General features: G+C 40.2%; 1 protein-coding gene across 1 annotated transcript; it reads left to right on the top strand.

Moving 5' to 3' along the window:
- The first annotated feature begins 6,453 nt into the window (after positions 1-6,453).
- On the top strand, positions 6,454-20,068 carry gapdhs (glyceraldehyde-3-phosphate dehydrogenase, spermatogenic). The gene is made up of 11 exons (XM_070911785.1): positions 6,454-6,501; positions 15,543-15,602; positions 16,408-16,504; positions 16,942-17,048; positions 17,870-17,960; positions 18,066-18,184; positions 18,354-18,435; positions 18,592-18,743; positions 18,880-19,042; positions 19,338-19,435; positions 19,582-20,068. Exons 2-11 carry the CDS (start codon positions 15,574-15,576, stop codon positions 19,649-19,651), a joined length of 1,008 nt encoding a protein of 335 aa, XP_070767886.1. The 5' UTR covers positions 6,454-6,501; positions 15,543-15,573; the 3' UTR covers positions 19,652-20,068.
- The last annotated feature ends 7,160 nt before the right edge of the window (positions 20,069-27,228 follow it).

Here is a 27,228-nt window from a genome sequence, read left to right as displayed (position 1 = left end):
TTCTTCCACAGTGAAACCCAGCCAAAGCAAGGAAAGGTTCAAAACTGGCACAGTCCCACACACCGCTGAGGCTGATTGTAGAGTTATTACAGGCAGTCTATCTCTCAGATAGACATCGCTGTAAGAGGGGCTTCATAGAGTCGTGTCAGAGCCAACAGTGTTTGTAGGAAGCTGCCAAATCCAGGTTGAGGATTTCAGATCAGATTAACAGACATCCTACTGCAGCCTCCAAGGGAAACAAAACTCTGCTGTGATGAGGTGACACTTCCAGTCCCTCAGCGTCAGGCCAAAGAAAACACGGCGGAATGGGAGAGGCTGAAGAGGAAGTGGAGGAGATATATACAGTAGAGCGACCCAGGTAGGTAGGAAGGAAGATAGAAATGTGGATGAACTTTCTATCAGCTCACTGTGTATAACGGTGCCTCCACACTTCTGGAAAATATTTGGAAAACATAAGAATTATATAAAATACATTTTTATTTGACGTTACATTTTCCTTATTTATAGAGCTCTTTCCAAGATACTCGAAGATTGACTCGAAAATAAAAAATGAAAATAAAAAACTAAGCACAATACATGCGTATGGTGTACAGAATATAAAATCAAATATCTAAAAGCAGTTTTTAAAAAGGGAACATTAACAGTTTAATTGCTGCAGTTCATTGTTACACTGTTACTGCTACTACTGTTTTTTCACATGATAAGACAAAACAATTGTAAATGTGTCCTCTTGACAAGTGTGTTGTATGTATGTTGTTACTATATCTGTTTCACATAAATACAGCCTAATCAATCACAAAACTAATTTCATTGAAATCATTACAGTAAAAATAACACATTTTTCGCCTTTACTTCTCGTTAAGATCTTTTTCTGGAGAGACTTGTGCACAAGAACATACAGTGTAAACATAGACAAACACAGACGTTTTACAGAAATTTGAACATAGTAGATATTAGTATAAACTTAAGCTTCACTTAAAAGAATTACAAGTGCTTTAAAATGCATGAATATGATGTTTTAAAATCTTCATAAGGAATGAGAGATTTTTAATGTTTGAATGTGAATGGCTGTCAGCGATAAGCTCCGCCCACGGCCCCGTCCCCAAAGCTGTAATTGGACAATTGGTTATTTTTTTATTTGAAGCGCCTTCCTTTTAAAAAGAAAAAGATACCTTCCACCTTCTTATGAGAACTAATGACAGTGCTTTGTATTTAGTAATGTCAGGTCTATGCTGCCCTCTGCTGGACAACAATGAAAAGCAATACACCTCTTCACTTTTCAACGTTGTGATTATATTTTAATGTGGCATGGAAAATTCGTGTCATGATGAAAAACAATTCATTCAGTCATTAAAGACAAAAGGTTAAATAATTGTCATTTAATTATGACACAATAAATGGACATGTAAAAAACGAAAAGTGTGTATTGTATTTCACTTTGTTTCTGTTATTGATTTGTTTTCATTTAGGCATTTAAAGTCTTCCATACACTGGCGGTAAGACACTGTCTTCAAGAGAATCTTTATGTTAGGTGTTCAGAGGGGAGAGTCATTCACTTTTTTTGGGCAGATTGACTCGGCCAGCCCAAGGACTCAAGCCAGGACCCCTACCTTTAAGCGGTCCCTCTCACCGTTGCCTTCCACCATTTTCGGGCTCAGTCAGAAAGAAACGCTGCAGCCCCAGGCACACGCTATGTAGAAGTGGTGTCAAGGGTTTAAATCTGACTAAAGATGGCTTTGCTGTATTTCATCCCCTATCCTTCCCATCTTTCCTTTTATTTTCCACTGTGTAGTTTCTTAAAAGGCAGATATGCCATAAAAAATAATTGTTATAATGAATGTTTTAACTTTGGCTAAAACCTGGCCCTCTAGGCTCTCCATCCAGACTTTGTGGTTTGCTGATGCTAAGCAGCTCTTGGCATGAGTGTAACTCTGCGATTAGTGCCCCTTTAAACACTTATAATTCACAGCCTATGAAAATATTATCAGAGAGGGCCAGCTCTCTGCCTGAGGGGGTCAGGAGGTTGTTTTAATGGTACCATGGGCTCAGTGTGTTGAACTGTTCAAGCTCACAGCATTAGGGTCGTCTTAAATCACTTTCAGTGAGTTGAAAATGTGAAGAAAAACTATACGCTATATAATCATATGTGTATGGAGTAATGTAAACGTGAAAATTAGGCATAATGCTCTGGCTATTAAAACCATGACATAACTGGAACATGTGGAAATTATTTAAAAAGTTTGAATTATAATGACAAATGGTTTGTTTTTCCAATGTTGTGGATGAAGAAAGGCCTGAATTCTCATATGTTCACATCTGCACACACCCCCACACACCTCCGCTCAGACCTAAATTTCCTGTTAAGTAGTGGTAGGAGGTGTATATGAAAGATTTGTCATTTGGCTAGTGGCTCATTTCAGCTAACAGTTTATATAAGGAAGTTTCAATATCAATAAATACTTTGTTCTGCTACACAGGTGCTTTCCGTTTCCAAGACTTAATCTATGGTGTGCGAAGGAAAGAAATAATGAAAAATAAGCAAGAACAGTTGACTTCATGAATGACAGACAAAGCCACAGAAGGCACTAATATTGCAAAGGTAACAGATAAATATATAAAAATATAAATATATAAAAAAAACTATATACTAGGTGAAAACATATTTGCTAAAATTTGGTAGAAAGGAATAGTCAAATCATTATTCAGTTGTGCAGACTGAGCTCTTTTTCTTTTCTTATTTGCTGGTAACTCCCCATTGTTTATTGTAATGTATTGTCTGTTTTGTTGAGGTAGAAATTATTTTAACCTGCAGATGATGCAGAGCTTGCACAAGATTGCTGCATGTGACATGTAACATGCAGAGTTGTAAAGATGACCCACTGGAGTTTGCAGTATGTAAGGTGGATTAAAAGGGCCTGTCTTAAATTAAAAAATAATTCTGTTATCTGTTGCCAGTTTTTTACATCCCCTGACAAACATATTAAATGTCTCTTTCTTTTTTATGGCAGTAATTCACAGATTTTCTAAACGTTTTTAATAACCCAAACAAAGCACACATGACAGTTTATTCTAATTAATATATGAAAGAAATACGGCATATAACATATTATATTCAACTGAAAGTGAATAGATGCCAACACGATTGATCAGAATCAGAATCAGAATCAGAAACTGTTTATTGCCAAGTAACATACATTACAAGGAATTTGCCGTGGTCTGAAGGTGCTATTGTTTTGACAACAAATATGTAGAATATAAAAGGTAAAATAAGAATAAAAATAAAAATAAGATAAGATAAGATAAGATAAGTAACTCATACAACTGTATTACTGTAAAAGTAAGTTTGCCCCCTGTTGCATAACAACGAAATTGCATGGGTAGTGTAATTACAGTCTTTTGATAACCTACATTTCTCTATACTGAGTTCCCTTTTTCAAAACTGTTCAGACAGTTCTCTTTGCTGACATGCAGCTCAGCACAGCAGATCATCTCACATGCAAAATGCACTAATGCAACCAAAACACCTCATACACATCATACACATCAACTCTTGTACCCGAACACTGACATTTGTCCAGTAATTCAAGTAATGCAATACAAAACTATACATATTCACCATACATACTTGTATAGGACAGCTACATATATAGTATAATAGTGCTAGTCAACCCTGTCTTCTTCATTTGGCTACAAGTTCTCACACACCTTATGTCCTCTCTTGTAATACACCTGGGAAATAATCTTTACACATGTCTTATCCATCCCTGGCAATCTTCTGCATATATGTCCAAACATCCAGCATTTATTGTGTCCAAGAAAGACATCTGATTATGTCGCTGGTGGGGATAAACTTTCCACCTCCATGTAGCAAAATGCAGTCTAATTTACAGTAACTTTGTGTTATGTCAGGTTTTTAATGTAAATCAAAGGTTTTTACAATAGTTTGTAAATGTGCAAAATGGAGTCTAAATACACAGTTGAGTTTGAGTGAGATACAGTTTATGAAATTTGAAAGCTGTGGTCATTGAAAGCATTTTGTGTCAATACAAATGCACACAAATGTGATGCAATGAAAAGTGACCCACAGTTTAGTCCACATTGACTAAAGTACTGTTGGGCTGACTGTGCAAAGAGTTTTGAAAAACTGAACTCAGTATTGAGAATTGCGTGTTGCCAGTTGTAAAAAACCCTCAAGTTGGATCAATCTTCTTCTTCATCCTACTGTACCAAGTCACAGTGATTATGTTGTAATTTCAAAATAAGGTTTACGAAACAGTGGTATGTAATAAAGATGCCTTTTGAATCTCAACTTCCTGTGAAGGTGCTTCACTTCAAGGAAAATGGTTACTAAGCATACATTTTCTGGTCTGACAACTAATGGTGCTTCAAAGTCTAAAGGCAATGGACAACATGGCAAACTGACCTTATAGCACCCTGTGTAACCATGGGACATATCCACATCTGTATACAGTGCCTCCAGACATTGTATCCAGTCCAACATTTACAATCCTGAACTCACAAACTGTTCCTGATCTACTGTCTTTCCATACTTCCCTGCATTGTTTGTTGCATCTATGTTGCATCCATCTTTCCCTCACCTTGTATTACAATAAGGCCTCTTCATAGTGGTGGGACCCAGTGCAAAGTCAGACCAAACATAATGATAGGTTCAACGTTTACTGCCCCAACTGCTTTCGCAACAACTCGCTGTCTTTGCCAAGATGAACACTTTCCAGAATTTTTCATGGATAAAATAAAGTGTTTCCACTGCAGTGAGCACCACAAACACAGGAGTTCCACTAACTAAACAGAGGTCCTCCAGAAAACCACCCTATAACCTCCTCTATGCTACATGTAGTTAATTTTCCAAACTATGCGGACAGTCAACAGAAATGGCAATGTCAAAGCGTCTTATTAGGACAAGGCACAAGGGACTGCCTTTAAAATACCCCTGCACAACATGTCAGCACGTATTTGTCTTGATTTAACATCTAACATAAGCAGTAAGATTGCACACCAATCTCAGTGTGCAGAATGGTGATTTGTCCAGTAGATGGCGCCACAGTTTCACTTCTGGTCCTGAGTGAGCCCCGTGTTGGTGCTAAAATATAAAAATGTTTAGAATCATAAAAATGAGCACACTCAGAATTACTACATACTTTGATCTTATTTCATTCCTTTATAAACAACAAGCAAGAAAAAAGATAGATAGATACACGTCATACACGTCTCCATACTACGTAAGAAAGTTTCAGCCTATATAGATATAGATACATATATCTGAGAGGTCAAATTAAACAAAGGTATATACCATTTCTGTGATTAAAAAAAAAAGATTTCATGAAACTATCTGAGTGATACCTCGAACGAGGTACATTCATTTGGACTAGCATGCTAAAATACAAAAATATAAAATTATGCATCTTGCTTTAAAATGTGGAAATCAAACGCCAATCAGAGATGACGAAATGCGAAAGGGGATGTGTGCAAATCATGTTGGTCAACGAGCGTTCCGGCACTGCAGGGATTTCCCATGTTACTGTACGCATCCTCCCTCACGTAGCCTTGTTCTCAGTCGGACACGTGCGGAGACATGTGGAGGGGGAGTTAGAAAATTATAGACTACAACAATTCAACTCATGTCTAATTAAAATATACTCCTATTCTTATTTTTATTGCCATCTGCCATATTGTGGTACATGCAAGCATACACTTCTTCAAGCCAGTTTAGCAGCAGAACAGCCTGTCTCCATGGGAACGTGACATGTTAGTTTCATGACTTCTTACATAACAGGGCTGCATTTATCCATATGGGTACACACACACACACACTCGCACTGCATCTATAGGCGATCCAGTCTGCGCTCCTTTACAGATCAATGCGCAATGGAGGCCTGGTTATAAAACATTTGCCTGTATAGACCTTGTAGTCCAACAGGACTCTGCCATATGCAGAGAGTGACCAGCCTACCAATGAATGCTCTATTATGTTCACTATTGTAATCTACAGCTGCTAGTTTCCTGTCTCTGTCTATTACAAATGTTGTCCGTGTATCAAGTTATGTTTCTCCAGTATGTCATCACATGCACACGACCAACTCTGTTAATGGTGGGAATGGGACAAAATGCTTCATCATTGCCCTCCACGTCCACGTTGGCGTCCTGCCAGGCTCTCTCTGTCTCTCCTACCTCTCATCTGTCTGTGTCCGTGGTCTCTCTCTCTCTCTCTGGTAAATATTATCTTTCATCATCGACACAACCCTCAGGTCTATGATATGAATAAGAAGTCGTTAACCAGACCAGGGTTTCATCACTGTAGTTACTATGCCAGCCGTTGGGAGACCGTGACCAGTCCCTCGTTCAGAATGGAGCCTGGCAGCAAAGGATGCCATGACGTCACGTCGCCAGGGCGACCAGGCTCCCCGAGGCACGTGTTCTGTATAAAAGCGGAAGGCGGCACCGCGGATTGCGCACATAGACTCAAGAAGCATCAGCCGTGAGGTAAGCCGCAAGACCGATTTACCCTTCAATATGTAGAGGCCTTTGCAGCGGCTAGATTACAAAAGAATAGCTAAATTATCTAAATTGAGAACGTTGGAAGTATTTCACAGGATTCAGCCTTCACTACAGTTTCAAATGTTAGCTTATCCGTCTGTGTACAAATGTCGACCTGCCGTACTTCAACATAGTTAACTAACGTTAGCAAATGCCGTATTAAATGACTGTTTTAATCTGTACTGTTACATTTTCCTGAGACTTGCATTACTAAAAGCTGTAAACGACTTGCAGAAGCCTGTGGCCACCCTGTAGCCTGTATGCTGTATTTTGTATTTTGCTGGATGTTACCAGCTTTATTTTAAGCAGCCACGTATCCGTTTAACGCGCACGAGAGACTGGCGAGGGGATGAGGGGATGGAAGAGCTCAGAGCTAATTTAGCCTTTAGATCTGTAAAGCAGCCTCCTTCGCAGGATGCACGCTGTAATGGTACAGGAAGAGAAAGGCGAGGGTGGGAGGGGATGCGGCCATGGCCTTGTAGTCTGGAGAGAGGCTGGCCGTTGTGTAATGCTTTCTATGAGAGTCGTGTCGTTGCATCATTTCGCTTATTACACCAAAATTCACTTAAGCTGTAAACACCCGAAGCATTAATATGACAAGGAATGGTGCCTTACTGTAAAGAAAAAGTACATATATTAGTCATGGTCCATTCATAATGGATAACTCATTCATCTGAAGCTGAATTGTCTTGCTGAGCGGGTAACGTGACATTGGCAGCTCCCGTTGCTGCATCTTTGCGGAAGTGGATTAGTCTCCATGTTATGTAACCCAATGCAAAAATATATATTACCGCGTTTATCAGAACAGGATTCTTAGAAATAGCCTATGTAGATAGAGGTTGGAATGAAAATGAGTTTACAGTAAAACCTGACTGTAATACAGCTGCATTATTAGACTGAGCTGGAATGACGGCGGTGTACGCGGTGAAAGTGTGTACGTGCATGGAGGTGAAGCTACGTGCCTCCCCTTGTCTTCATGATGAAGTCTGTCGTCGTTCCGCCATCAGATTTCACAGATGAATTGTACTCTCGCAATGACGGGGAAGCAGAAGTGACTGTGATGCAAGAACCGCAACGGGACAAATGAATAACCTTGGCTTTACTGCATGTCGAGAGAAGAAGAAGAGAGAGGCGTGCTGAAAGCCTTCCTGCGATGCTTTTGAAGGGCACAGAGGCAGTGTGGTGTCGCATGATTCTGCCGCATTTTGACTTCAGACTCGACGAACCTGTTGATGCGGTTATTCAAAGAGGCCTGTCTTTTTTAAAGCAACAATACAAACACAGTTAAAGTTCATCTCCAATTTGTTTAGCTACCCAGCCATGCAGTATATACCACACGTGCAACTAGGGTTTAATTAGAAAACTGAATTTCCCCCTAACTTATCCAGTGGGGAGAAACTAACAGGAGAATGGATGTTTGCAAAATCAATAAAAGTCAAAGACACACAATCCTATTGTGCAAAAACTGGGAATACTAATGCCTCTTATTATTTCTTTTAGTGTTCAGTATTATTATTATTATTATTATTATTATTATTAATTGTGGCAATCACTATTTGCTTGCAGAATACAGTTCATTCATCTCATATAGGTGTGGTACATGCAGATGCAGCCATGTCTGGCCTCGTCTCACTGTTGAAGGTCATCGCTCCAGCTGAGGAAGGTCACAGCAGGCCCCAGAGCTGCTGTAGTGATGCTGACCAGCATTACAGTTCGGTTTTACAAGCTCTTTATCAAGTTGAAAAGGGTTATTCACAGTGTATTCACTCGTGGATGGGGAGTCACACCTCCTTAGCTCCGGGTCTGGATGACTGAAGGTCAGTAATAACAGGCCCAGTGCTGCCAGGGAGATGCTAAGTATTGTAATCAAAGCTGTATGTGTTGCCAAATGTCAGGCCCTAAGATCATAATTTTGGAAGAAAATTTTGCAAAAGCTATTTGCGATGCATCAGCAGATAATAGTATTGCAGTACTTTTATTTAACATGATTTATGATCATAACCTCCCTCTAGGTTCATTTCTCCCCGTAGAAAAAGCACATTTATAACTTTCTTGTCCAACATTCAGTGAACAGATTAAAAATTGACAATGATTTAGACCATATCTACAAATACAATTGGTTGACTAGTTTCATCAATGCATTTGCGGTAGTTAAATGCGACATCAATACACAATGACAGGCTGGTATTGGTCAAAGATGTGCCTGTTCTGAGTTATACTATATTCATATTTTTTTATTAGAGACACATGGAGGTTCCTTGTTCCATATGAGGCACATAAGTTACATGCTTGTTATGTTGCTCGTAATTACTTTAACATTCAGTATGCACTGGGTAGGTGTTGGAGATCAGGGTGTCAGCCAAGTGTGTGAAATTTGTTGCTCCTTTGCTGAGCAAGTAGTAAACTATTAGCCAGTGAAATTAACTAGAGCACACAGTTACGTGTTATTCCAGCCTATCAAGGACTACAGCCGTGTTATTAAGGAGATATGTCAAAACAAGCTACTCGTGATGTAAGTGAGAGACCATTGGTCTATGGATCTATGAACTGGATTCTCAGGTGGTTGCTGTACTAAGTATATTGACAATTTATTCCCCTCAGATCCATCAGATTAGTGTCTGCGTGCCTCTCATTTTCTCCGTCTGGTACACACTTTAGAGCAGGCTGCCTGGGTTCAAAATCAACACAGATTATTTTACTGTGTCCTACAGTTAGAGATTAATCACTGCTACTAAAAGTCAATTTTGTCATGAGAATAATTTACATACAGCCTTGAGTCATTATTTCTTCTTGAGTTGGTTATGACTTGTTTTTTCTAGATTAACATAAATTTTCCACTTAAAGGTAGTGTGGCTGTTTGTAGATGGAGCATGAGTGTCCCTCTCGAGTACACTCTGCAGCCGACTTATCAACCAGCCATCTTGTCCAGGATGTGCGTAAGAGAGTAGGAACTCTGGAGTGACTCAGCACTCTTCACCCAACTGTCGCCAATCTAAGGAAATAAACCCCTCTGTAGGGAAGTATATACACAGTTGGGACATAAAAGGACTCTGGTTGTACATCAAAGCAGTTTTGCTTTGTTTTTTTATGTATATGGCAGTTATTCAAATGTGCCGGTTTGTATAGCCAGCATGATGTGAGAAAGGTAGCAAACACAGGATAAAACTGTACTACTGTACTGTAGCTTGAGAGAGGAGAGCAGGCGAATGACAGGGTCTGATCCTTAGGAGGGATATTTGTCATCTGCCTGCTGACACAAGCCCATACAGTAGGCCTATTGTCAGTGTCTGTGTGTGTGGTCCAGCATTACCTTTGCAGAGTAGTCACACGTCTCTCTCCTATTGAAACCTCTTCAGTTTGATACAGCACACCTTTTACTAATTCATGATGGTGTGTGTGTGTGTGTGTGTATGTGCAAGTTGTTGTTTAACTGCAATGGTAAGTAACTACAAAACCACCTTCCTTATCTTAATTTCATTTATCCAGATCTCTGTTGGTAACAGGAATACATAAAGCTATTAGCATTATAAATTCTTTGTTTGATTATTGCATTTATTTGTCGCTGATGTCTAATAGAAACAGTGAACTTCTTATCTGTCCCTGTCAGCAGGAGACCATGCCTGCTGAGTAGGTCTGTCACAGTCTGTGGTGTCGTGTGTGCATGTGTCTGACTGGTGATGTGATGGGGTTGGACATTTAACTGACTAGTTTACGGCAGCAAAGTGACTGTGCCTCAGTGACGAGACTATATAAAGATAAGACGAAAGAAAAGATGAGCAGAAGAAAGGTTCCTTAAGTTGCAGACAACACAGAAAGTTTGGCTCCACCTAACTAGTGTGTACATGTAAGGGTGTATACCTGGCATTTATTGTTTAGTCTCTAATGTATTTAATTTATTTGGTTCACCGAGAGGCGGGCAATAAGAGAAAACATTACCTAATTGGATAGTCTGCCTGGCCTCTAGCCAATCAACCCACTGCAGTGGAAAAATACTGGAGAAAAAGAGGGTGTGAAAGAGGGATAGAAAGCTGGAGGAACGTTAGAAAAGACACTGAAAGAAAAGAAGGGGGCGGCTGAAGGAGGATGGCTGGGGGAGTGGCATAGTGGGCAGGAAAAGTAAGGGCAGAGTCACTGAGTTCATTCACTCACTGACAAATTTCCAACAAATACACAAACCGAGGCAACCCAAAGACTGAGTTTACTAACCCTAACCCTAAATTTAGCCTCTCCTATCATGAATATAGGTTGCTTTCAAGCCATAGTTAAACTGAAACAGCATAAGTTGTCTAGTCATCACTCCCAACATAACCATGGTGAATTATGTGAATGGTGTATTTAGTCTGTGTCCTGTCTGTATGTGAACCGTAATGCTGTTGGAAAGGTGTACAGTAGTCTATGTGTGCTCCTCAAACTCAGGTCCATATAAGGATTAACTGGAGTCCACACGCTGTCCAAATGCTCTTCTAAGACTGATGACATATTACAGAGAAAGAATCAGTGTTTGTTTGGTGAAGTGTTAGTGCTTGACATCAAAGGAGGTGTTGGCAGAAGTGAAATGCTGTGTCATGCCTTCTCCTCTCTTCTCCTCTCCTTTGCTCTTTCATTCGTCCAACAGATTTTTTTCCTACATTTTGAGATTTTATCACCCGATGCAGCCTGTTGTCTTTGTCCTTTTCTGGTCGACTGGTGATGAGTCATCTTTCCCCCAGTGGTCCCTCTGGTGCAAACGCGTACACATAGACATGGCGACCCTGCCCCCCCCCCCCCCCCGGTTACACTCTGTGTTTGTGCGAGGAAAATGGGTCGCAGCTCAGAGAGAGGGTAGGGTTGTGCTAAATGTGCGGGACTACACAGACAAAGAGTGGCGAAGACAGACAAATGGGGAGGGTGTTGAATTTTAATGATTAGTTTGGGTGGTGGGCGAAAGGGGAGGGGAGGTATATGGAGCCAAAAAGCGAGGAAGAGACAGATGAGAGGGGAGAACAAAGGACAAAAAGAGAAAAGACAGGTAGAGGAGAGCAGGTGGACGACAAAATAAGATTGAATGAGAAGAAAAAAGTATTATGATGGATGGACAGATGGATGAAGCAATAGAAAGAGAAGTAGGTAGGGTAGATAAGTTAGCAGCTCGGTGTACTTCTTCATTAATGAGGATTGAACGCTAGTGAAGCTTTTCTCACTGGCGGGTTCTTCCCTTTGTCTAACCAATCAGAAGAGGAGATGCACCACCTCTGACTCTTGACGGTTTGATGTGAGATTTATGGATCCGTTGCTTTCCCAACAATAATCAGGCAGCCAACCTCATTATGGGTTTTCAGTACTTGACTCTGCAAGTATATATTAATTAATATATTAATTGGACTCTTCCTTGGACTCTACCAAACCGCAGTGTAGTAGATCTGCAATGGGGAATAAGAGGTCAGAAAATGTCGAAGGAAACTTGCTACACTTCATATGCTTCATATGTCTGACCGCCTGTCTGCCTCTTCTTCCTACGTTTTAATGAGTGTCAGCAGATTGCAAGCTGCAGTGAACAACATGTAACTCCTTTGCTCTACTCTGCACAATACTGCCTCTGTGAGCGGGGACACATCTGTGTGAGTGCTGAATACTAGATCAGTGCTGATTGGTCTACAGTCAAAAGAGGCAGGACTGTGTAGTGGAGAAGTGGGCTGAGCTGCTGGCCATTTTTTTCCTATTATAAAATTGCATTAGAAAGTTTACTGAGTAAAAACCTTAACATTACACAAAACATGGGATCATTTAACTATACTGAAGCAGTGAGCTAACCGAAATGTTGCTATCAATGTTTAAAAGGTGTATTACGTCATATTTTATACCAAAACTGCACAAGAGTATGTACTGAACACTAAACTTGGAAGCTGAACAGTGGTGCTATAGTAGAGTATGATGGTGCAGCACCAGTGTTTTCATTTCATTTATTAATTTATTAAAGCTGCCTTAAGGAAGGTTTTTCCATAAAAATAAACATGGTATTATTGGCAATGGTGTATGAGCTTTTTTATCTGTATATGATTTTAAAAGCTGCACCTCTAACTTGCTGCTTATTTTATGACAGTGCTCTCAAACTACGAAAGTCATGCACAGTCTAGTACCTTTGACTTTTTTTGACTTTCAATTAACCAGAATTTTGTTCACTGCGACTCTGTGGTGAGAGCTCATGTCTATCTGGGCTTTTCTTCCAGGGAACTGGTTGCCCGGTGTAACCCCTCCCTCTTCTGCCCTTGATGGGCCAAAGCCCCAAACTGTTGCTAGGCAACAGTAACGGACATGGAGGGGGGAGTGTCACCAAGTACATTCAGCCAGACTGACACGCACACACACACACACACACACATACACACACCTGCCCCGTATGAAAGTCTCCAATACTTGCCATCAGGTTAATTAACAAACACATTCTCATTCTCGAGCAACAAATCAAAACTATTACTTTCCGTGCACAGCAAACTAGTCAAGTTATTAAATTCTGTACATTTAGAGCCACATCACTGGGTTTGAGTCCCATTTTCTATCTGCTTTAGTGAAGAAGGAAAGCCCACTCTGTTTAAAAAGTAGTATCATTTGTCAGTAGAGCGGCCATTTTATGTTAGAAAACCCAGGGCAACTGCTCTTTTTAGAGAAAATGGAGAGGTCAGTACAGAGACAGAAGACCAACAAGTGAGACAAATTGTGAAAAAGTTCACGAGGCAAGTTCAAAAGAGAGGAAAGCGTTTGAATGCACAATAGGTAATGGTGGGAACCAAGTATAAAGGAGAGGAAAGATGTAGAAATGTGAGAACAGCATGGCCATACTGTATGCACCCTCTCTCTCCCTCTCAGTCCTGGTGACCTTGTATTGATACTAGCAGCTGAACACAAAATGGCTGCTCTTCTCTGAAAGGAAGATACTACAAATAGGCACACAAGAACAAATGCTCAAAACAAGCATTCACTACAAAATCTGAAAGCTGAAACTGTGGCACACTGTTAAATAAATTCTGACTGGCATCAAATAGGGTTCAGTTCCAGCGAGATCTATTTGTTCTTAATAACAAGTGAATAAATCCAGGTTTAAATAATCTACCATTGTTCAGGTTTGAGAGAGTGTTGGAGAATGAGAGAGATGATTTATCCTAATCTGGTAGCCCCTTTAGTCTATTTAAAGTGCTCCCACAATGCATTTCAACAAATCGACAGCCTGTCCTACATGTTTCCCACTGAGACACACACACACACACACACACACACACACACACTAACAGATTAGGAGATTACAGTAGTCTAAAATGACAACCAACCAGTTTCAAGGACAATCAGTGTTGCCCTTACTTACTCTACCTGCGCCTGTCAGACAGACACACACACACACACACACACACACACACACACACACACACACGTTAGCTACTGGTCCAGCTAGAACCTGGTCAATGCTGCTGAGTTACAATATCTGTTCATCTGTATGAGTGCATACAGGTGACAGACAGAAATCTCTGTTCATTTGTAGAATTTAAATAAACCCTCAATGAATTCAGCTGGTGGGTGTCCACACCAGTGTAGATTTGGGAAGCTAAATATGATATCAGAGTGCATATCCTTACTAACATAGACAGGCCAAGGTCATCAGCAAAGGAGATGAAGAGGAAGAGTTAGTGAGAAGAGGAAGGAAGTGAAAGGGGATGCAACTGGTAGAAAAGATTGGGGCAGTGAAAGTAGGAGGAGAAGACAGAGGAGGTGTGGAGAGGAGGAACGGGTGTTTGAGTGTTATGAAAAGGAGAGGAAAGCAGAGGGAAAAGGAGGTCACATAGCTGAGTCAATGCCAGGCTTTTTCTCGGTTCAGTCGGCAGACAAGTCTCTGTTTGTTGCATTACACACCTACCCATTTCTCCCTCCCTTCTCACCCCATTGTTTTCTAAACATGTCCCTGCATGATGGAACATGGCCCTACTCCTGCAGCAGATGCACGTAAGACATGCTATCCTGCATGTATTTTTCTGTCACTGACAGTAATGTCAATTAACAATAAACAGAATCACAACCTTGCACAGCTGCAGTCTTCTAATTTCAACCCAAGTACCCAGCTCATCTTGTCATACTAACTTCACGAGCACACCAACGTACTGTACCACCTTGGTGTTTTTCTCACCCTTGAGTGCCACTGCGTCACACTGCCTGTCTGCTGGACTGTGAGGCTACTGCTACCACTCTTTCTTCATGTTATTTTAGCATGGCTGTACAGACCTTACAGCTGACATCACAAAGGAAAACAACATACAAATTAGATTTTTAAATGCATCATTTTTCACAAGAAGCTACATGAAGGCAGAATGTCTCCTGCGAGCATGTTACTTCACTTTGCTCTCTGTGTGTAAACGAAAAGACAGGTGGAGAAGACACGCAGGGAGGATAGAGAGCACAGATGGTAACGGTGTGAGGGCCGGTGTATATGCAACAGGGTGAGGAATAAAGCTGACAAATTGGTGAAATGTAACGGCTGGCTTTATAATAGCAAGTAAAATAGATGATGAATGATCAGCTGGTTTGTGGAGCCTGAAGGTTCGGAGCAGAGGGTTCACACTAAAATGGCAGATTGGACTTGGTCACATTACAGCAATGGCACTCACAGTCATTGTATATTGCCAACAGTTACTTAACTAACCTGATTAAAGCCACCTGCTGCTGCCAAGGCAACAGTTTGTCTCAGTCCGAGCACTTGCGTGTACTTTTTGTTGTTGTCAAGCCTACCATTGTATGTTTAAACTCTATGACAAAGAAGAGAGGGCATTCGCTGGCACATTAAGCTGCATTGTTAAGAACAGATATCTTTTTTATCCCAGTCATCTGACTTAGTGCCTCGCCAGCTAGAGGACATTACTAAGTGAGATTGGATAGCCTGCATGTTCACGTTATTTCCATCATCCAGTAGCTGTAGTTGTTTTTCTAATGTCATGTGTTTCTCTGTATTGTTTTCTTTTTTCCTCCAGGTAACTAAATCCCCCCCAAGCAGCAGCAACCATGTCAGACCTCTGTGTTGGAATCAATGGGTGAGTTTAAAACACACACACACACACACACACACACACACATTGTATAAACAGGATGGTTCAGGCTGATCTCAGTATGATCTGACACTGTGTTAGTGAAGCATATTTTGGGGATGGGCGTTCACTATTTCCACAACAATTTCTGGTGGTTAGTAAGGTTGTGATGGTTAGTATGGTTGTGAAGAGGAATGACATTTTCATAAAATCAACCTTTAATACAGTATGCTGGATTTTGATATGGGAGAGTGGGCCCATGCAGTCTGTGACGCAGAACAGCACATATGGGTTTCCATCAAACAAGAATCCCACAGTAAAAGCTGCAGTTTACGTTGATGACATATTGGTTTGAAGTTCGCCATGTCGCCTGCAGCACTTCATCTAACCAGTTCACTGTGGTTACGTGTTCTTTTACCATTCTTTACTTAAATAGTGCCAGAGTACCTTCCTGTAGCTGCTTCACAATAAGTGCCTTCAAGTTATTAGTTAGTTGCCATAGAAAAGCTTTTAATGTGAACTAACAATGAAAAGTGCATTAATCATAGGTTAACAGGAATACAAGAGTGGAATGTGTTTTTTGCTGATTGGGATTAATGGGAAGGTCTTCTCCATGGTGGGTAAACCACTGGAAGTTATGTTGGAGGCTGTACTGAGGCGACGTCACAGTTTGAGACTTTGTTAGAAGACTCATGTCAGGTCCCAGGAGTGGTTTGTCATCCTGACACATGAAGTTTCCTACCATTTTCCCAAAGCAACTATTATAAATCTCTCTCTCTCTCTCTCTCTCGCTCTCCCCCTCACTCTGCAGCTTCGGTCGTATTGGCCGTCTGGTGTTGAGGGCTTGCCTTCAGAAAGGCATCAAGGTTGTGGCCGTCAATGACCCCTTCATTGACCTGCAGTACATGGTGAGAAAACTTACTCGCACATACTACATTTATAACATTTTATAACATTTATTTAATAATTACTCACTTAAAATACTGTGTTAAGTTACTGTGTAAAGTTTCTACCCTGCAGTGTATGTTGTTTAAAGAAGCTGGTTTACAGACAAACAAAACGTACTACAACTGACCCATAGTTTATGTATTTTATCACCTAAACACCTAAACCGGACATGAGCTTTACTCTCTAAATTTAAAGTTTTTCTTTAGCTTAAAAACTTGGAATCAAAAACTGCCAGTGACTCCCAAAATCTTCCAGGAAATGGAAAGATAGTTTTGTGTTAAGATAGTGTATGACTTAAGATATCACAGTGTTATAGTTTTATTTTTGTGAAGCAACCAGAAGCCTCATGCCTCTTCAAACCTCTGCCCTTTATAAGCCAATCATTTTTGCCTCCTAGGTCTACATGTTCAAGTATGACTCCACCCACGGCCGCTACCATGGTGAGGTCTCCCAAGAGGATGGCAAGCTCATCGTCGACGGCAACGCCATCTCTGTCTTCCAGTGGTAAGTGATGATAATCACTTACCATAATTCAGTGGTTTGTGGCTGTTGCTGCACAGATATCAGCAGTGTTGATGTTGATGTTAACTGGAGGCAACAAGCTTAAGTCAGGCCAAAAACAAACAGCTGATTTATTGTGAGGGAATTATTTCATCAAGTGTATCAGAGAGGCCTCTGTAGAAGCAGCCATCTAAGAGTTCAGTGTAAATTATTACATACTTTATTTTTTATTTTTAAGGCGAGGTATTTTATGCCAGTTTGACCTGCCGGCCTTTAATATCCAGAGTGAATTCCAGACAATGAAATGAGGCTTTCTACTGCCTAGGGCCTCACTCATATAGCTACCCCTCCACCCATTGTACTGGCTGTTGTTTTAATCCATTGAGTAATGGGCCTCCTCTCTGCAAAAGGCAACACCAACAAAAAGGAGGCTTATACTGTAGAAGAGACATTCCTGGTCCTCTTCAAGCAGTAATTTGAGTGTAAATTTGTGAGGTTTCCTGTTTTACCACACCGTCTACTGTCTTTGGCAAGGCTCTTTACATCCCACAGGGTTAATTGAAAATGTATTTTTACTTTTATTCATTACTAGCATGACATTATCCAAAGAGGCTCTGCACACTAATTTAGAAAGCACAGGATGTACTGGTCCCACGTCTCTCCTGCTATATGTAACTTGCTCATTATCTCTGTTTCTGTTGGGGGTTTTTTCTTTCACCTTTTGTAGTGTTTTGATGTTACTTTGTCTTTGTCTCTCAAGTTCAACTAAGTGGTAGTGCTAATCATTTTATCTTAGACTGACCTTGTTCTTTCTCTGACTCTAGTATGAAGCCAGCAGAGATCCCCTGGGGCAGTGCTGGAGCCAAGTATGTTGTCGAGTCCACTGGAGTCTTCCTCAGTGTCGAGAAGGCCTCCGTATGTACACACATACACATATACACATATACGGAAACACATACACACACTGCCAGATGGTCCAGTTTCTAACCTGCGCCCTCTTTCTCTCTTGGCCAATCACAGTCTCACCTCCAGGGTGGAGCTAAGCGCGTGGTTGTGTCCGCTCCCTCACCTGATGCACCCATGTTTGTCATGGGAGTTAACGAGGACAAATATGACCCCTCCTCCATGACCATCGTCAGGTAACATACTGTTGGTCTTGGACGTGCATTCACACTGTACGTTTTTTAATTTTCACAAACATGTTCGTAGATTAGGTGGTGCAATAATGTGCTTATGTCAAGTATGTCAAGAGAACTGAATCAAGTAGAATCTGGCAGTTAGTGACCGTGTCTGTCTTTCTGTTGATAGCAATGCCTCCTGCACCACCAACTGCCTGGCCCCCCTGGCTAAAGTCATCCATGATAACTTTGGCATTGAGGAGGCTCTCATGGTAAGTTACATGCATCATTTTGACTGTAATCAGCAGTATCCAAATGTAATACTGACAGTTTTAACCACTTTTGTGATAAGGGCCGGATGGTACTGTATTTTTAAATGTATACCAGAGTTATTGATGTTTCATGTAACATGACCCTCCTCTCTGCAGACTACAGTCCATGCATACACAGCCACCCAGAAGACAGTGGATGGTCCCAGCGCCAAGGCCTGGCGTGATGGCCGCGGTGCCCACCAGAACATCATCCCAGCCTCCACTGGTGCCGCCAAGGCAGTGGGCAAAGTCATCCCCGAACTCAACGGGTAAGGACAAACACATTTGCTATTAGCCTGATAATCAGACGTACCTTTTCTAATTATGGCTACCAGGTTAAGAAAACCCAAAAAACGGAAGGTGACACAGGTGTCAATATCTCTCTTTTGTCTATCCTCTCTCTAGCAAGCTGACAGGCATGGCGTTCAGGGTGCCAGTGGCTGATGTGTCGGTGGTGGACCTGACATGCCGTCTGTCCAAGCCTGCATCTTATGCTGAGATTAAGGAAGCCTGCAAGAAGGCTGCACATGGGCCCATGAAGGGAGTGCTGGGTTACACCGAGGACCAGGTAACCCCCAAAGTTATTTCACATAAACTGTAAAGCAAATACATGGCTAGCAATAAATAAGGCCAGAACTAAAACTGTAAGTTAGTGGCGATAGGGTGAGGTGGGGTAAAGAAGATCATTTAATTTGGATGCATGGATTAAGATGAACATTTATTCATGCTCTAAATTAGTTGTGATTCATTTTACTTGAAAAATATTGATTGAGTTTGTATTTTGCAGTTAGTAATGTATTGCCTAAGCTGTGCCTGGCTACACTACAGTATATCTGACTTGTTGTGTGGTTTGTGTTCTGCAGGTGGTGTCCTCTGACTTCATCGGTGACACCCACTCCTCCATCTTTGATGCTGGCGCCGGCATCTCCCTCAACGACAACTTCGTCAAGCTCATTTCCTGGTAAGTTTTTCAAATGTCTTGGTCAGTCCTGCATGTAAAACAGTTGTTGGTGTTAAAAAAAAAAGAAGAAAAAGAGAACACAGTTTTATCTTTTCAAAACCGAACAATTCATTTCTCTTTCTTCCTTTCCCTCCTTCTCTCTCCAGGTATGATAATGAGTTCGGATACAGCCACCGTGTCGCTGACCTGCTGATGTACATGCACTCCAAGGAGTAGACACTTCCTGTCCAAAAGGAAGTCAGGAAAGGGACCACCCCAACCATCCTCCTTCCCCCTCCCTTCTCTTTTACACACAGGCCCCACCCATAGTCAAGTCATAGCATCACGGCCCTTAGCTCTACTACAGTATAGGTAGGCAGCAGCAACAGTGTGTTTGAGTTTATCTGTTTTTTCCTTTAATGATGAGACGATCGGTCGGTGACAGTGTTTGTGTCCGTGTGCCCCCTCTTCACCTCCCACTGCCACTTTAGATGTGTCGTTATGGCTCAGTACTATGGTAACTACTGTATCCATCTCCCTGTTGGTGTGTTTTAAAGGCTTAATCACCGATGGAAGAAAGAAGCTGAGAGGCAGAGCTACTGTAACTCCGCTTAAGAGTAATGAGACAATGAAATAAAACTTGAAAAACCTCAAGCTGTCAAGTTCTGCTGTCTCATTATTATCATTATCTGTTCACTGTGTTCACAAACATATAACTGAATACAACAATAAATAATATTGTTAGTTAAATAATTACAATGGAGAACAAGAAAGCTTTATGGTTTTAACCTCTAATCAGCTGGTAAAAAAAGAGAAAGTTTTTTTTTCCATTAGCACTAATCAGTTGATAAAACAAATCGAAACTTAATACATTTTACTATATACTGTATATATATATTTGTATTGTTTCTGTGTGTGTAGCATAAAGGGACTACAAATGCAAATTTCGTTATACAACCCTTGAACCCTTAATCATTTTTCTAGTCCTTATTTTCCTCACATCTCCAATTTTCCTCACTTAACTCAAAATATGAATCAATATTTATTTTCACATTTCACATTATTTAGTGTCCAGGTGTAATTTATGGACCAAAAATGTGCATTGAATTAATAAAAGGGGGCATCGTCGTAGTTAAGACACATACCATATATGATGCATGGTTCCCATTTCCCTTTACTCTCACCTGTCAAATAAAGAAAAAGTTATAATATGTATGAATAATTACATATATAAAGAACACATGGCTTAAGGGCGTAAAAGACTGTATAGTCTGAAGTTAAATTAAGAAGGAGAGGGAAGTGTTGGATGGATTGAAAATTGTAAAAATCAGTTCAGTTACCAGCTGTGTATTCTTGAAAAGGAGCCTTTTTTTACTTTGTGGATGCTGTTACACCTCCTGTAGCAGGCAACTCAATAGAAACATCAGCTAAAGACTCATTTCAGAGACAGAGGGAGAGTGAGTCCATTGTTACCCCATTCCCTGTCTCCTCCGTCATTCTCTGGTAGGAGACATTGGTGTGAAAAGGGTGGAGCAGCCGCAGGAGAACCTTTGAAGCCACCTGTTGCCTCTTTCAGGATACTGCAGCGAGATCTGCAATCTGCCTCCTAATATAGAAGACATGTTTCCAGTTCTGCTTTTTCCTGCCTTGGTCAAGTCACTCCCTCTTAAAAGGAAAGGACATGAAAAGTTCTGAAATTTTTTATAACTATTTGCTGCAGTGCCACCTACTGTTTCACTGAATATACTGCAATAGGAACAGACAACAAAGTCTGCTCAAGTGACACCAAGTTTATTATGATACCATGTGTTTTCTTTACAGTCTGTTGTTGTGGTAAAAATTATGATAGTGTTGACTAAAATGCAAGACACAGTGGGTGAAATTGAAATAATTCAGAATAGATAGAATAGAAATGTTACACATTTTTTCAATATACACTTCATTAAAAAAGGTAAATCAGTATTGGTAATAATCAAAGATTTTCATCTGTCCTTTAATGAATATGGCTTTTTTAAGTTGTTGTTTTGCAATTGAAAATGTAAGGAAAACGTTTCAACTTTATAACTAATGGTACGGATGGTTGCTCTTTCCAGTTGCCATGTTTGACAACTGTTATTGTTTGTTTTGCTTGTTGGTTTGTTTTTGTCGTTATTTATTTAACAAAACAAGAAGAGTTTATTTTCTGGGTATAAAAGTAAAGAAAAAGTCATGGTCATGAAGTTTTCAATCTGAACTATTTGATAGGGTTGACATTTTTGTAACGAGGGGACGTTGTGAGTCCATGCCTTTGCCCTTTATCATTCTGCGGACATCTTCATTTCAGACTGCTGTCGGCTGCTCCGCACAGTGACATATGGGTAACATCATAGATGTGGTCATCAGCATCTCTTTACATAAGAGATTCAAATTTGGTCATTTGCCTGCAGCCTGATTTACCCATCCAAGCATGAAGACTAGACAGTTTTGAATGTAGAAATTTGAATTTAGCTTTATGCAGATGAGCAGAGCCTTTCCCTGTAGCACACATGATTGGATTTGGGTCCAATTTGTTTTAGTTCCTTTTTCATGCACTGACATAAAAAGCAGATTGAAGCCAAGCCAACACTATGGTTCACTGAGTTTATTTTGTTTTTTACAACTCCCCCTTTTGAGTGTTTCAGAATCAGAATCAGAATCAGAATCAGAAATACTTTATTGATCCCCGGGGGGAAATTGTACAGTACCGGTGCTCCCATTCATGATTAGAAAGTAGCATAAATTTAGAGCTAAAGAATGTACAAAATATAAAAATAAGAAATAGAAAATAAAAAATAAAGATAAAAATATACACATTTACAATATTTAAGTGCGAATAAAAGTAAAAAAATATATACAATAACAATGTATATGCATGTGTGTATATATATGTACGTATTGCACTGTTGTGTATGACATATGTGTATTGCACTGGCACATTTAAAGAATAGATAATGAGGTAGCATATGGACAGGTGAAGTAGGGCCAGGTTTCCAGTCTCTTTCTTCTGAGTGTCTGACACTCAGAAGAAAGTTTGATGGCCACAGGCAGGAATGATTTCCTGTGGCGCTCCGTTGTGCATTTGGGAGGAGGTTTCTGACCTCTTAAATAAATGTGACTTTTTAGGTTTTGATATAGCATGCTACTAGATTAGATCCAATGGCTTCTGGTCTTCTCTTATTTGTATGAACATTTTGATGAGTTCATTGTGAGAAAACACATTGGCTGTGATGGATCTGTGGCTGCACATGAATCCATGGAGCTATCTATGTTTAGGCTTGTTCTCCTCTTCTTTTCAATGGGTGTGGTCAGGTTTGCATTTGTACTGCTACCACTTTTTCCCCCCACTTTTCACTTTTTACATTACTGCAAACTAGTATTCCCGCCCTCTTAATTGCAACACTTGAGAGTTATAAGTTATATAAGAATCCTTATCGAGTGTGCATGTGCTGACCATGCAGCCTGTTGCAGTTGCTCCTGTTTGTTTTCTTATTTTTTCTTACTTTTCTCCTTTATTCCTTTATTTAACTCAGTACTTTTTAAAATACTGACTTTTGAAGTTGCGCCCACTCCAAACGTGCTGGTGGAAAGAGTTCTGGTACTTTTTTTCACTCTGGAATTGTATAATTTCCCCCCAGGGATCAATAAAGTATTTCTGATTCTGGTTCTTTTATATATATGAGTTTGGCTTGCTGCACTCTGAGCAGATACACCAGATGGTCTTCTGTTGTATTTCTCACAGCTGCTCAAGGAGTTTTTGTTGCTGTTACCACGGTAACCATAGGTCTCGCCAAATCAACCTGGACTGAAATTGTCAGAGAGAAATTGAGGCTGTGTAGTCAGCCTATTGTAGGCGGAGGGTTATCCGTTGTTGTGACAAAAAATAAACTAAAGATCAGCATCACACCAATTTGTATTCCTACTTGTGGTTTTATTTTCCTCCTAACACAAATATGTAGATGTATTTTATATATCTTTTTTTTTTAATCGAATCATAATTGCTCTCACCTGGTACATTGCGTACCATTAAGGTTGAGTCTTACCCTTTCTTAGGGAAAGCAGAACTATCATCTAAAAATAAATATCTTCAAGCCAAAATTTAAAGATAAGCGACTATAATAATCCAATTGAAAAAGATATGCTGGCATGACTAACTCCATCTGGACTGTAACACTGGACTGATGTGGAGAGGTGATACTGGTCATCTGGATCTGGTGAGGTGTGTCTATGTGGGAGTGACCAGGTATGTAGTTGCTATACGAGCAGAGTGATAGCTCCTCACCAGTCACTGACCACACCATGAGCTGACCTGACTGATAAGGGTTCTGCAAACAGACACACCTCTGACTTGACGTGAAGACCAGTAATGGGGAACAAGAGCAGCGGTGCGCTTACACTCTCTTTCCTGTTCATGGCTGCTCTTTGCTTGGAGGCATCTGTCAAAAAAAGTCTCTTTTACTATCCAGAGAAGATGAACTGGACAGAGGCGAGACTGTACTGCCAGAAGAACCACATTGACTTGGTTACTTGGAAAACAGAGGAAAATGTCTGGCCGAATAGGTTTTTGGGAGAAGTCTGGATCGGTCTACTCAGAGACCCTACGAAAGAGCCAGTCTGGAAGTGGATAAATCTAAAGTGAGTACCCTATTTGAAATGATCTTTAGTCTGATTTCAATATCTTAATATATACGAGGTAAAATGTAGTTGCTAAACGAGATACCATTCATTTGTTTGTTTCAGAACTGGAGAGGGGATCTCAGGCGACAATGTCTCACAGAGCAGCAACTGGGGCCTTGGACAGTCGAGCAGTCACTGTGCATTTATAAGAGATGATGGAAAGTGGAAAAGTGTTACATGTTCAAGTGAAAATCCTTTCTACTGCTCAACAAGGCACAACCACATTCGATTTTACAAAACTAACCTCAACTGGTACGACGCCAATAAGTTCTGTGAGAATCACAATGGTAAGCTCTCCACCATTACCCAAACAAGCCAAATTAATCCAAAGGATGGTGGCTGGATTGGACTGTACCGAGAGGCTGGTGAGACCTGGAACTGGATCGGAGACTCACAATCTGACTACAGAAACTGGGCACCAGGACAGCCATTCACGGCAGACTGTGCCTCTTTTGATCCTGTCGCTTATGAGTGGCACAGCAATGCATGCTCCAAAGAGATTCCTCCTGGCTGCTTTGATGACAACCTGGTGGTGGTGAAGGAGAACAAGACATGGGAGGAGGCCCTGAGCCACTGCAAAGACTTGAAAACCCCATGTGTTGACTCCAGGGGTTCCTGCATCTACCGCCACAAGCTCATGAGCCTGCAAAACATGTCTGACTATGACTATGTCAGAGATCGGATCTACAAAGCCACGACTGATGAGGTCTGAGAATGGGTGGCAGGGTTTACAAATCAGCAAACAAAAAGGGTCATTTTCACTGAACACTGTCTTGAAATGAATTCCAAACGGTGCTGGCTTGAGATCCTTTAAGGCAATGGTGCAGGGGTCATGAAGCCCTCTTGATTTTAAGGGTGTAAGAATTTATATATATATATATATATATATATATATATATATATATATATATATATATACATATTTATTTAATTAACTTCTGTGAATAAGGCAACTAAATTTAAGGATTAATTGTACAGTTAATTGTTTATTGTTTAAACTGTATTTAAAGTTTTTTTAATGTTTCACTTAAATGCAAATTCAAAGAATCAAATTATAAATGCTCTTTTAAATGTATCAGTTTATTGATAGATTAAGCATTCAACACTGAAGGGTGGCATGCTCCAATTTTTAAATGGGTAAAAAGTGTACATTTTAAATGGATTGAATTGCTTTACTCCTCTTTCTAGTTCATCTTACTGAAAGGCAATCAAGATTGTCAGCAGCTAAATACCAGGGTGTGGACATGTCTTTTCTTGTCCAACCTGTTGAAAATGGATACCATATAAAATATTGAGCAGTGCAGGTAGCCACATTTCCCTCTTCTGCTCAGTAAATAACTTTCAGGGTGAGTGAATGTGGATGAGTCATTGAGTCATCATGCAGGTACATTTCGTCTACTTGTTTACTTGTTAGGCCCTCGACACCTCACAAAGGCTCACCTGTGTGTGTCTGAAACTGTCTCAGGAGAGGACCAAAGACATTTTTCCACGAGGAAGTTCCTGACTAACTAACTGACTGACTAAACAAAAAACACTGTTTAACACACTGTAGTCAAGTTTCGTTTCTCCAGAAGAAAATGATATGACCATTATTTTCTTTTTTTTAAGAGAGCATTAATGAAAAAACATTTCCATCTGGGCTGTTTGATAACCCAAATAGACAACATTTCATTTACTATAATATTTGATCCAAGTTTTGCTAAAAAAGTCCCTTTAACTTCAGCAACTGAGGTCATTGTGCCTGGCTTCATTTACACCACAGTTTAGTGAGCTTGAAGATCACTCTTTGTCTTTCAAATTATTGATTTATTGTATCAGGCATGGAAGATGACAACCTTAATCTTTACAAACTCGTCTCTAAGCTTCATCAAACTACAGCCTCCTCAACTAGCCAAGCATAAGGTGTATGAAAGTGTGTGCAGTCACAGATAAAACTCTCAGAGCTTGCCTTGTGTTTCTCAGGTTTGGATGGGCCTGCGCTTCCTGGGAGGGAAGTGGTGGTGGCTGAATGGAGAGGCGCAGGAAGAAAGGAGGCTGCTAGACTGTCCATCCCAGTGGAAACACTGTGGGACCCTGTCCAAATACGACACAGGCAACTGGATCACCAGGGACTGCTCAGAAAGAAGAAACTTCATCTGCCAGAGACGTAGAATATTCACAACATATGATTAATCATTTGACTCTCTTTTACCTTTATCAAAAAGATTTCACACATTGTTATGCTTGTGTAATCTGTACTATAGAAATTCAAATGGACATATCATATACATAGGAATTGTTTAAACTCTCATCGTTAACATGAAATCATTACTTGCTCCAGCAGGACTACTTCACTGCTGGGTGCCTATCAGCTACTGTAAGCCCCTAAATGCTGTAAATTAAATAAAATGAAATATCTATTATGTATTGTTGAACATTCAACATTTTTTTTCAGAATTTGCTTAAAATTTATTTAGATAGAAGAGTAAAGCTATGTGTACAACAGAAGTTATAGCAACCAAAATAAGGTAATAAATACAGTTTAACAAAACTGTTTCATGTGTTAAGATGGTAAGATGATTATTGGGGACTGTCTGTTGTTCAACCGTGTTTTTGCAGTGTCCTTTTTTTTTTATGGCTGTCAGGGTTTAAGGTTATCATCAGACATTTGAGACATTTCAATTTGCAACCAACTAAAAGTAATTTACTTTACTCTGCAAAAATATTTGAAAATGCAGACTTTTATAACATTAAATTCTCTGTAAATACTAATAACTTCCTGATTCTGAAGAAACAAATAATTTCCATTATTTAGATAGTCAAATGACATGTATATGTAGCACCAGTATTGGCAACACCATTTTACATTATCATGACATAATTTGGTTCAAAATCTATATTATTCTTAAACCTCCATGTTTGCTAGCTCGTCTTGAGGGTTTGATTTCTGACTACAACGTGTCCTCGGCGCGTCCTGAATGCACCACATAAGGATGTAATGCTAATATCTCGCTCACGAGTATCCTATACACTCTATGCTTAGAACACACACAGTTATTAAGTATTATATTATCTTGAATTAAGCCCATTAACACACGTTATTTGACACCGAGGTATGCATCTCGTGGAACACATTGTTAAAT

Source organism: Enoplosus armatus, chromosome 9 (genome assembly GCF_043641665.1).
Source record: "Enoplosus armatus isolate fEnoArm2 chromosome 9, fEnoArm2.hap1, whole genome shotgun sequence".
Classification (NCBI taxonomy): Eukaryota; Metazoa; Chordata; class Actinopteri; order Centrarchiformes; family Enoplosidae; genus Enoplosus; species Enoplosus armatus.
The sequence above is the reverse complement of the archived record's forward strand: the minus strand, read 5'-3'. Positions and strand labels throughout refer to the sequence as shown.

Bases quoted from the DNA above. Each gene is read 5' to 3' on its own strand.
- gapdhs (XM_070911785.1), top strand. From the start codon at position 15,574: ATGTCAGACCTCTGTGTTGGAATCAATGG. The intron at 17,049-17,869 runs GTAAGTGATGAT...CTCTGACTCTAG, and splicing joins GCCATCTCTGTCTTCCAGTG to TATGAAGCCAGCAGAGATCC. The intron at 18,744-18,879 runs GTAAGGACAAAC...TCCTCTCTCTAG, and splicing joins GTCATCCCCGAACTCAACGG to CAAGCTGACAGGCATGGCGT.